This window comes from Oncorhynchus kisutch, linkage group LG8, assembly GCF_002021735.2.
Source record: "Oncorhynchus kisutch isolate 150728-3 linkage group LG8, Okis_V2, whole genome shotgun sequence".
In the NCBI taxonomy this organism is placed as follows: Eukaryota; Metazoa; Chordata; class Actinopteri; order Salmoniformes; family Salmonidae; genus Oncorhynchus; species Oncorhynchus kisutch.
Window position 1 is genome coordinate 54,237,339 of NC_034181.2, and position 12,563 is coordinate 54,249,901.

The following is a 12,563-nucleotide window of genomic DNA, read 5'->3' on the forward strand; positions in this document are numbered from 1 at the left end:
GATCAGCTCTAGGATCAGATGTATGTTCATAACCCCCTTATTCCAGGTAGACAATTCCCTTACTATCTGATCAGTTTACACCCCTAAGAGATGGGTATGTCCCACCAAATCTACCACTAAGATCAGGCCTAGGATCAGGTATATGTTCACAACATCCTTGTTTCAGCTTAAACATGCACTTAATACTAAATTTGTTCACTTTCAGGTGAAATGTAAATTGGTTCTGAATCAATACAGGGGGAAACTTCAAAAGGGACTAGCAGATATGTAACAAACAATTCCATCTCACTTTATTACCACAAAATATTGACTACCACAGTGTAAAGCTCTCACTCACAGTACTAGTAAAGCAGAAATCACTTATCACTGCAGAGAAAGGGAGCCATCTTCCCCTGATTTTGACTAAAGACACTCTGGGGCAGTTTCTCATGCTCAGATTAAGACTATTCCTTGACTGAACATCACTTTTAATGGCGTTTCTACAGTTAGCATTTTCTTTTGTTCGGGAGTAGGCTTAATCAGATCCGGGAAACCTCCAGTCTGGTTCTAGACTAAGGGGCAGGCAAAGTACGGCCCGCGGCCCGGATATATAAACAGAAAATATATATATGTATATATATATATACAGTGCCTTGCGAAAGTATTCGGCCCCCTTGAACTTTGCGACCTTTTGCCACATTTCAGGCTTCAAACATAAAGATATAAAACTGTATTTTTTTGTGAAGAATCAACAACAAGTGGGACACAATCATGAAGTGGAACGACATTTATTGGATATTTCAAACTTTTTTAACAAATCAAAAACTGAAAAATTGGGCGTGCAAAATTATTCAGCCCCCTTAAGTAAATACTTTGTAGCGCCACCTTTTGCTGCGATTACAGCTGTAAGTCGCTTGGGGTATGTCTCTATCAGTTTTGCACATCGAGAGACTGACATTTTTTTCCCATTCCTCCTTGCAAAACAGCTCGAGCTCAGTGAGGTTGGATGGAGAGCATTTGTGAACAGCAGTTTTCAGTTCTTTCCACAGATTCTCGATTGGATTCAGGTCTGGACTTTGACTTGGCCATTCTAACACCTGGATATGTTTATTTTTGAACCATTCCATTGTAGATTTTGCTTTATGTTTTGGATCATTGTCTTGTTGGAAGACAAATCTCCGTCCCAGTCTCAGGTCTTTTGCAGACTCCATCAGGTTTTCTTCCAGAATGGTCCTGTATTTGGCTCCATCCATCTTCCCATCAATTTTAACCATCTTCCCTGTCCCTGCTGAAGAAAAGCAGGCCCAAACCATGATGCTGCCACCATCATGTTTGACAGTGGGGATGGTGTGTTCAGGGTGATGAGCTGTGTTGCTTTTACGCCAAACATAACGTTTTGCATTGTTGCCAAAAAGTTCAATTTTGGTTTCATCTGACCAGAGCACCTTCTTCCACATGTTTGGTGTGTCTCCCAGGTGGCTTGTGGCAAACTTTAAACAACACTTTTTATGGATATCTTTAAGAAATGGCTTTCTTCTTGCCACTCTTCCATAAAGGCCAGATTTGTGCAATATACGACTGATTGTTGTCCTATGGACAGAGTCTCCCACCTCAGCTGTAGATCTCTGCAGTTCATCCAGAGTGATCATGGGTCTCTTGTCTGCATCTCTGATCAGTCTTCTCCTTGTATGAGCTGAAAGTTTAGAGGGACGGCCAGGTCTTGGTAGATTTGCAGTGGTCTGATACTCCTTCCATTTCAATATTATTGCTTGCACAGTGAACTTCTGGAGAGAGTTTGCTGCACTGAAAGTAAAGGGGCTGAATAATTTTGCACGCCCAATTTTTCAGTTTTGGATTTGTTAAAAAAGTTTGAAATTATCCAATAAATGTCGTTCCACTTCATGATTGTGTCCCACTTGTTGTTGATTCTTCACCAAAAAATACAGTTTTATATCTTTATGTTTGAAGCCTAAAATGTGGCAAAAGGTCGCAAAGTTCAAGGGGGCCGAATACTTTCTCATGGCACTGTATATTTGACACTCTTTTTCTTCCCAATTTCGTGGAATCCTATTGGTAGTTATAGTTTTGTCCCGTCGCTGCAACTCCCGTACGGACTCAGGAGAGGCAAAGGTCGAGAGCACGACCCAGCCAAGCCGCACTGCTTCTTGGCACAATGCCCGCTTAACCCGGAAGGCTGGGTTAGAGGAAACACTGTACACCTGGCAACCGTGTCAGCATGCATGCGCGCGGCACACCACAGGAGTTGCTAGAGCGCGATGGGACAAGGACATTTCGGCCTGCCAAACCCTCTCCTAACCCAGACGACGCTGGGCCAATTCTGCGCCACCTCATGGGTCTCCCAGTCACGGCCAGCTGTGACACAGCCTGGGATCAAACAATGCCTTAGACCGCGGCCCCACTCGGAAGTCCCCTGCAAGTAGTTTTGAACAAGCAATTGGTCCCCCCAAAAAATGCGTCCCTCTGGCGAATTTCTAAATCCCGATGAGGCCCTCAAGCCAAGAAGTTTGCCCACCTCTGCTCTAGACAGCAATCCCATTGGCTGTTTGGTTCAGCCATCTGAGACACAGACAGTCAGCACTTCAAACCCTCCCACAGCTACAGCGTGACTTCCTGCTGTAACGTCTGCTTCCAGCTCACACTTTCAAACACGTAGATCCCCTGAACGCAGCTCACTCTCCAGATCCCAATCACCTGAATTCTGATCACCTGTTCACACACCTGTATGTCATTATCACACACTATATGGTTCAGTTCTTTGCACCCCATCATTGTGAGGTGTTGTTTGTTTTGTGACACATGTCTATTCGGAGCGTTGGGTTTCCTGTAATGTCATCCTCCCGTGTATGATAGTTTTGGCCTGCCTCACTAACGACGCCATTTGCCTATTCCCTGCCTGTACTTTAGCCTATCGGAATTCCTGTTATCAACCTATTGCCTGATCTCCCGGACGACGTTACTAGCCTTTTAGCTGCCTGTACTGTTGCCTTTTTGGACAACCCGTGCATCACCTTCTGCCTGCCCCTGGATCAGCCTCCTCCTGTGGTCCTTTTTTTTTTTAAAACACCTGCTGCGCCCTGCGCTTGAAACCAGCTCTCCGTCTCCCATCGTGTTCATTACACCTCCAACAGTTAGCTAGATTACTCTCACTCACGTTGGAGTTTTCTGTCAAGGAGATGGTTATTTCCCAGTTGCCCAATGTTTTAAGTGTTCCTCACTAAGCTGGTTTTCTATCTGCTTAATCTACTCAAAAACTATATTAATATGAATGCTATAATAATGTTTTTTTTTATGTATTGAAGTGGCCCCATAGAAATAGAAATTAATATACACTACATGACCAGAAGTACGTGGACCCCTTGCATGTCGAACATCTCATTCCAAAATCATGGGCATTAATATGGAGTTGGTCCCTCCTTTTCTGCCAAAGCAGCCTCCACTCTTCTTGGAAGGCTTTCCACTAGATGTTGCAACATTGCTGTGGGGACTTGCTTCCATTCGGCGACAAGAGTATTAGTGAGGTTGGGCGATTAGCCCTGGCATGCTGTCGGGCGTTCCAATTCCCCACAAAGGTGTTCGATGGGGTTGAGGTTAGGGCTCTGTGCAGGCCAGTCAAGTTCGGTGGCCTCCATTGACGGTGCCATGTTGAAAGTCACTGAGCTCTTCAGTAAGGTCATTCTACTGCCAATGTTTGTCTATGGCGATTGCATGGCAGTGTGCTCTATTTTATACACCTGTCAGCAATGGGTGTGGCTGAAATAGTGTCCAGATACTTTTGTACATATAGTGTTTTATATTTTTTTGTCACTGCAGTAGATAAAGACGGGGTTGTTACTAGAAGCCTTAAGTGTGTCATAATGCATACAGTAAGAACGGATAAGGCATGTTTCTGTGTTCACTTTGTCTGTCTGTCTGTCTGTCTGTCTGTCTGTCTTTCGCAGCACCTGTTCCACATGCTGTGTCATTAACACAATGTTTTTCCTCTTCCTGTGTGTCTCTGCAGTTAGAGCAGATCCAGAAGCACAACTGGTACATGTGAGTAGAGCTCCTTTCTATGTGGGTTTGTATGTGAGTGTGTGTACATGCTGGCTGTTTTGTGCATATAATAGATATATGCACTTTTACCTGTGAAATTAAATTAAATTGAGAAAATGTAGCAAATATTCAAACAAAGGGTCAGTAGATAAAAGTATTGCACTTACATAGGCTAAATTAGCGAATAGGAATTAATGGAATCTGAAGTAAAACATTTCACAGCCTTTATAGTAAGAGAAGGTAGGTCCATTAGGACAGGTGTGAGAGGTTCTAGTAGTTGCCCTACACACCACCTGAACATAAAATAGCATCATGTTCTTAGTTTTAATGGAACTCTCTTCTCCTCCTAAATGGCTTGGCCTTAACAATGCAGGCTTAAGGATCTGCCCCTTTTTTTCAATTTTCGCCGAAAATGACATACCCAAATCTAACTGCCTGTAGCTCAGGACCTGAAGCAAGGATATGCATATTCGTGATACCATTTGAAAGGAAACACATTGAAGTTTGTGGAAATTTTGAATTAATGTAGGCGAATATAACACATTAGATCTGGTAAAAGATAATACAAAGACACATTTTTAAAAGATTTACAAAATTGTACCATCATCTTGGTACAATGCAAGAGAAAGCCTATAATGTATTATTCCAGCCCAGGCACAATTTAGATTTTGGCCACTAGATCAGCAGTGTATGTGCAACGGTTTAGACTGATTCAAAATGTTGTATAAAGACTGACCAAATGTGCCTAATTGGTTTACGAATACATTTTCAAGTTCATAATTGTGTAAAACAATAGCATTGTATTACTTCACTGTGATAGCTACTGTAAATTGGACAGTGCAGTTAGATTAACAAGAATTTAAGCTTTCTGCCAATATCAGATATGACTATGTTCTGGGAAATGTTCTTGTAACTTACAACCTCATGCTAATCACATTAGCCTATGTTCGCACAACCGTCCCGCGAGGGACACACCGATCCTGTAGAGGATACCTCCTTTCAGAAAAGAGCCAAGGACCGTTCTACTGTTCAGCAATGTAATAATGTGTTTTGCTCATTGCTACATCATGTCAGTTCATCATTGCTACTGCGTAGAGAAAAAGGCACTCCTCTTCAATGGCTGTGCAAAGTTACTGGATATTGGTGGGAACTGGTCCATGCTGTCGTACACGTCGATTCAGAGCATCCCAAACATAATCAATGAGTGACATGGTGAGTGTGCAGGCCATGGAAGAACTGCTTACATTTTCAGCTTCCAAGAACTGTGTACAGATCCTTGCAACATGGGTACGTGCGGATGAATGGAACGACAATGGGCCTCAGGAGCTCATCACAATATCTCTGTGCATTAAAATTGCCATCGATAAAATGCAATTGCGTTCATTGTCCGTAGCTTATGCCTGGCCATACCAGAAATTCTGCAGTTGTGCAAATCCACAATTTTATCAGCTGTCCGGGTAGCTGGTCTCAGATGATCCCGCAGGTGAAGAAGCCAGATGTGGGGGTCCTGGGTTGGCATGGTTACACATGGTCGGTGGTTGTGAGGACGGTTGGACGTACTGCCAAATTCTCTAAAACGATGTTGGAGATATGTTATGGTAGAGATATGAACATTCAATTCTCTGGCAAGAGCTCTGGTGGACAGTCCTGCAGTCAGCATGCCAATTGCACGCTCCCTCAAGACTTGAGACATCTGTGGCATTGTGTTGTGTGAAAAAACTGCACATTTTAGAGTGGCCTTTTATCTTCCCCGGCAAAAAGTGGATCTGTGGAATGATCATGCTCTTTAATCAGCTTCTTGATAGGCCACACCTGTAAGATGGATGAATTTTCTTGACAAAGGAGAAATGATAACTAACAGGGATGTAAGCAAATTTGTTCATAAGATTTGAGAGAAATAAGCTTTTCGTGTGTATGAAAAATGTCTGGGATCTTTTATTTCAGTTCTTGAAACATGGGACCAACACTTTACTTGTAGATTTTTGTTAGTCAACCTTTTTATCTGTTCTTGATTATGGTGATGTTATTTATCAAAGTGCAGCTGCTACTACTCACCCTCTAGTGACTCCCCATCCCGCCTGCGGGAGCGTAATCATCGACTGACACTAATTAGAATAATCCAACGGGCATAAATATTCCTAGAAAATATTCCTATTCATGAAAATCACAACTGAAATATATTGAGACACAGCTTAGCCTTTTGTTTATCACCCTAAATCGTTTACCTTTGATGAGCTTCAGATGTTTTCACTCACGAGACTCCCAGTTAGATAGCAAATGTTCCTTTTTTCCCAAAACATTATTTTTGTAGGTGAAATAGCTCCTTTGGTCTTCACGTTTGGCTGAGAAATCGCCCGGAAATTGCAGTCACGAATACGGCGAAAAGTATTCCAAATTGGCTCCATAATATCGACAGAAACATGGCAAACGTTGTTTATAATCAATCCTCAAGGTGTTTTTCAAATATCTATTTGATAATATATCCATCGGGACAATTCGTTTTTCAGTAGGACCGATTGGAGTAATGGCTACCTCTGTATTTTTCGCGAGAGTCACTCTGGGAGCCATCAGATGACCACTTGCGCAATGTAGCCGCCTACGGGTATTCTTCAACATAAATGCGTAAAACTACGTCACAATGCTGTAGACAGCTTCGGGAATACGGAGAAAGAGTAATCTGGTTGATAGCCCATTCACTGCTCAATAGGGACGCATTGGAACGCAGCGCTTTCAAAACATGAGGCACTTCCGGATTGGATTTTTCTCAGGCTTTCGCCTGCAACATCAGTTCTGTTATACTCACAGACAATATTTTTACAGTTTTGGAAACTTTAGAGTGTTTTCTATCCTAAACTGTCAATTATATGCATATTCTAGCATCTTGTCCTGACAAAATATCCTGTTTACTATGGGAACGTTTTTTTCCCAAAAATTAAATTATGCCCCCTAATCACAAAAGGTTATTAAACCTTTGGATGCCATTGTAAAATACCTAGGTCTCAATATGTCTTCCCTGGTGAAAAAAAGGAACATCTGTCAGTCATTCCTGTCATTCTTCCTATCTGTCAGAGCTGGGAAGAACGAGCCTGAGCCGGAGCAGCCTGTCCCTAGGAAGGTGGCCATCAGAACCCTGAGCACTGAAGAGATAGACCCGGACGTCCTGGAGAGCATGCACTCTCTGGGTTGCTTCAGAGACAAGGGCAAACTCACCAAAGACCTGCTCTCTGACGAGTGAGTAATAGAGGGATGGGAGGGAGGGAGAGGATAAAGAGGGCGAAGGAGGGAGGACTGTAAGGATGGAAGGGTTAAAGAAGTGCACTCTTTGCTGCCTCAGGGACAAAAACAAACGCACCAAAGACTTGCTCTCTGTGGAGGGAGGGAGGGAGATAATGCACTCACTGGGCTGTGTCAGAGATGAGAGCAAACTGATGAAAGACCTGCTCTCTGACAAGAGGGAAGGAGAAAGGGATGGAGAGATATGGAGGGAGAAATGGAAGTGTCAGCGAAGTCATCCACTCTGAGGTGCTTCAAGGACATCTGACAGGATGACTTTACTGTCTTGTCTCTCCAGTGATAACCAGGAGAAGATGATCTACTTCCTGTTGCTGGACCGGAAGGAGAGGTACCCCAGTCAGGAGGACCAGAACCTCCCTCCGCGCAGTGAGATAGGTAGGCTTGTCCAAATCATCCCTACACAATAGGAGAAGTAGACTAGTCCAAACCTTCTATGCCTTGTTTGAATAAAAACCTGCAGTAGCTACACCATAACTCAGTTAAGATGTTCTGTCACACGTGTAGTTGGTTTGTTGCTAACTAGTTCTCTTTCTTGCTTCACTTGCTTCTCCCCTGACCCCTAACATTTGACCCCTGACCCCTGTTCAGCTGACCCGCCCAGGAAGCGCGTGGACTCCCCCATGTTGAACCGCCATGGGAAGAGGAGGCCGGAGAGGAAGTCTATGGAGGTGCTGAGTGTCACAGAGGGGGGCTCTCCTGTACCCGTACGACGAGCCATCGACATGGCCACACATGGACAGAGGTATGGTGTGATGTACACACACATACAGTACATGGACTCACTCACACGTATCATATTGACACACATACGCACATGCACAAGTACTTGCAACACATATCAGTGTAAGCACACCCACACATAAACACACATACCCACTAATGCTCACACGAACACACACACCCTGGGCAGTCTCAGATTTTTTTTTACCTCCCGCTTTGGGCTGGATGTGTCAATGTGTAGTTCATACATGCATAAGCTATGAGTAGAATTACCGTCTTACCTCAATTGGCCATGAAATCCCTAGTTTGAAAGTGACTGTTTATTTTGAAGCTGTGCCATGCCATTCTCCCTACATTGAGCTTTAGCCTCTCACATTTGAGTGGCAGCTAGCAAGAGGCCTGCCCAGCGTTATCTAATGAGGCAGGCCCAACGGCTCAGTGGACACAGCAGAGAGGGAGAGAGCAATTACGTGGTGCACACATCGGCACATATGTGACGTAGTATGCAATTTTGAGGGCCACTTCTAGCTTGTGAGTGCCACTCTCAGAACTACTGGCTAAAAAGTATACAAAATGACCGGGGAATCTCTTTAACAAACAGACACGTGCATGCATGGACAACACACACACACACACCACAAACGCACACATACACACCATACAAACACGTACACAAACACGCACGCCGGATTGACCCACGTAGCAGTCGGGTGCCTACATATTATGGATTCCCTGTTGGATATCTCTTTCCATGAGTTCAATCTGCTGTGTGTGTACTTCCAGTTGAATCCCTCTCCTCACTCACTGAATTATTTAAGCTGCTTGGCGTGTTATGACAGCCTGACACTGACAGAAAAGTTTACAACTTTCTGCGCGGGTGAGTCTTCCAACGAGGACAGAGGCTTTAAGACTTCAACTCTTTTTTTATTTTTATGAGAATACCCCCATATTATCATGACCGTTCAAAGTGTCTTACCTCTTTGTTTCACCTCTTTTTACTTGCTGATTAATATATTCATGTCACGTGTGAATCTTTATTCATGTTTTCATTGTCATGCCGTGATCAATAATTGTTCTTCCTCTGTGAAACTTTTCCTTTCAAGACTAATATTACTTCCTGTGCATTGGTCATTGTGAGCAATAGCCAGCTCTGTATTGCATACACAACTAACGTGAGGTTGCCAACTCGTGACCTATACAATAATCTGTACTTTTTAGGGAATGCTTCGAATCAGTCCCTTTATGTGACTGTCTTTCTGTCTGTCTCTTTACTTTCTTTCTGTCTGTCTGTAGTAAGTCTGTTTTCAGTAAAAGCTTGGATATCACAAACGCTAACTTCACCAAAGAAGAAAGGTATTTGTCACTTTTGTCTGTCTCTCTTTGCCACAGTTGAGTTTCAGAGGGGTTTTCCCATTCCCATTCTCACCATGTTTAAGTCTATAAGCCTTTGAGAGGGTAGTCTAGTAAACTTCAATAAAAACTAAGCTCCCTTCTTGTCTGCATAAAATTCATTCCCAAAGAATCGAACCTCCTGCCGTTAGAATTCTTCGGGAAACTTTTACCAGAAGTTCACTTGACTGCCTGGCTATCTGATAATGAATTCACACAATAAAGCCCTTATTTTCATACTGTGGTAAACTAGGCCAATGTGATCAGGCCTAGACTGAACTGAAGGAGAGAGGAGATAGAGAAGAGATGGAGAGGGAGGGAGTCTTCTCTACACCCTCGGCTGCTTCCATGCACATCAAAAGCATCTTATCCTCCTCCTCCTTCTTTTGGCCCCTCTCTTCCCTTTGATGCTGTAGTGTCGGCGTCCCAGGGCAAATCCCAATTTTAGGTCAACTTCCTTGTTTCCCTGTTTTGCCTCCTTCCCCATTGTGTGTGTGTGTGTCTGTCTGTCTGTGTGTGTGTGTGTGTGTGTGTGTGTGTGTGTGTGTGTGTGTGCCTGAACGCATGTGTGTGTACCTGTGTTCGCTCCCATGCATGTGTGAATTTGTTTGTCTTCTGCCTGTCTATTTGTGAGGTTACCACATCATGGTGAGTCAGGTCCAATCTTCCTTTCAAAGCCTATTCACGGATGACCTTGTGTCCAGGAACACAGTTTAGAGACGCTTCCCCGACCCCCACCCCCCCCCACCCCACCGCACCGTACAGAGAGCGATTAGCATAAATTAATTGGTGGAAATGCGGATGGGGCGTTTTGCTGGAGCGAAGAAGAGAAGAACAAATAGGGATGGAAATAAGGCAGTCACATCCCTCTGAATAGTCTTTTATCTCCATTATCTAATTAGAGCGATACAGTGGTAAACACACACACATACACACCAATGCACACGTACACACAAACACGCATTGCATTTCATCGGCATCGAACAACAGATTTCTTTCAATTATGTGGTTGAAAGACTACCTGGTTTTGGCAAGGTGTGTGTGATCGCACACGCAAGTACAATAATGTGTTGTAATTAAAAAGCGCCTCACCTTGCCCGCCATCAACATACAGCAGAATAAGGAATGAACAGCCATTACATTTCCAAAGTTTACACATGCAAAATAGGATTGACTGAAAGCATTATGACTATATGTATATGCAGGGGCGCAACTTTAGAAGTGGGGAGGACATAATTATTATTATTATTATTATTTTAAATCCAGTCGGATAAACACTCCAGCCTACCCGACAGCTCGGAAGCATCCGCATGGTCCTAAAGTACACCGTTGCCTCGTTTTGTATCACATTTCAATGAGAAAACCATTTGCAATTTGACTCATATGTACTCAGTTATCAATATTTACTACATGTCCAAATACAGTATGGCAAGCTCATAGAGAGACCTCTGAGGGAAACTCCCCTGCATCTTAACTCTGTGGCTTGTAGTACGTCTCCCTTCATAAATCTTCTTCCGTTCTCCATTGTTACAGTTTCATGTAGTTTGTGGTGCAGTAACGTTACTTCATCTCCTGTGTCCCTACTGTGACATCGATGTCTGTCTGTGTAGAACCCTGTCTGGGGGATTCCATTGCGGTTCGGTGAAAGGCAACTCAGCTCTTAGGTTCTTGTTCGCTCGCCTTACGTTTTGTATTACTGTCGCCACTTTGTAATCCAGATGGATGAAATCCTTCCCTGAGGTTGAAGCTTAGTGTGTGTGTGTGTGTGTGTGTGTGTGTGTGTGTGTGTGTGTGTGTGTGTGTGTGTGTGTGTGTGTGTGTGTGTGTGTGTGTGTGTGTGTGCGCGCACGCACGTGCATGCGAGTGCACGTGCACGTACACTGCAGCATATTTAACCGTGATTTACTGTTTCAATGTTAGTTTCCAACAAAATAGCCAAATCGTCTATGGCAAATTAAATCCCCAAACCTTCGCTTGGCATCAGTAGCCCTATGTGATGTGAGGGAGGGAGGGGTTGACAACAGAGGATGGACAAGAGAAGGGGAATAAATAAAAGGAAAACATGAATGAAAAGTGAATTAATTGTAAATGAAGAATGACAAGGCTCTTCTGGAGCTCTTCTCGAGTAGAATAGAGACACGACACTGATTTATTTTGAGGTGTGTGTCTGTGTGTGTGTAATCACGGCATAGCTGACATGTTTGAAGTATTTATCGATGACGACTTTAGACCCTTATGCTTTGCATGTCTTGTTGTCATGTCGACAGACACGGTTGGCCATTATACCCAATCTAGTATTTAAAAGCCAACACACACCAAACCTTTCAACGGTCTGCCGTTTTAGTCGACAGCCACTGTGTGTCTGTGTTAGTCATATTGTACACACGAGCCATTTGAAGCTATGCACAAGGACAGCTCTGATGCCTCATCAAAGAGAAAAGGCGAGGTAGAGGAAGAGGGAGGCAGAGATTGACAGACAGAGAGAGAGAGAGAGAGGGAGAGAGAAAAAAAGAAAGAAAGATGGAGAGCGTGATGAGCCAGGAAGAGAGTGAATAGGAGTGAGAGAGAGAGCGTGACCACTGCGACTGATATGAAACTGAGGAAAACAGACCATGTGGTGAGCATAACCTTGCTATTAAGAGGCCGCCATAGGCAGACCTGGCTCTCAAGGGAAGACAGGCTATGTGCCCACTCCCCACAAAATGAGGTGGGAACTGAGCTGCACATCCTAACCTCCTGCCAAATGTGCGATGATATAAGAGAGACTTATTTCCCTCACATTACATGGACCCCAAAAATAGTGTGAAATACCAGCAGTGTGCGCTCATCGCAGCAAATATCTGTGACCTGTTGCTGCGATAAGAAAAGGGCAACCAGAGGAAAACAAACACCAGAGTAAATGAAAGCTATATTTATCAGTTTATTTATTTTCCCTTGCCATTTGTACTTCTTCTATGTGCACATTCTAACAACAGTACACATAATTAATAATAGAACATTTCAAACTTTTGTGTGTCTAATGTTAATTGTTATAATCTGTGATTGTTTATTGTACATGCTTTTGGCAATATATACATTGCTTCTCTTGCCAATAAAGCCCCTTTGAATCGAATTGAAATGAGAGAGAG

At 43.5% G+C, this 12,563-nt stretch overlaps 1 protein-coding gene across 5 annotated transcripts in view; it reads left to right on the forward strand.

Moving 5' to 3' along the window:
* The window catches only part of LOC109895298 (serine/threonine-protein kinase BRSK2-like), a 173,983-nt gene that overhangs the window by 140,614 nt on the left and 20,806 nt on the right, over positions 1-12,563 (forward strand). For 3 of the 5 annotated variants that reach the window (XM_031830561.1, XM_031830562.1, XM_031830564.1), the window contains exons 9-13: positions 4,001-4,032; positions 7,102-7,263; positions 7,604-7,701; positions 7,915-8,068; positions 9,340-9,399. In XM_031830561.1, the coding sequence (XP_031686421.1) occupies positions 4,001-4,032; positions 7,102-7,263; positions 7,604-7,701; positions 7,915-8,068; positions 9,340-9,399 (506 nt within the window). The remainder of the gene's footprint in view (positions 1-4,000; positions 4,033-7,101; positions 7,264-7,603; positions 7,702-7,914; positions 8,069-9,339; positions 9,400-12,563) is intronic. The other 2 variants (XM_031830565.1, XM_031830563.1) reach the window with 1 other exon arrangement.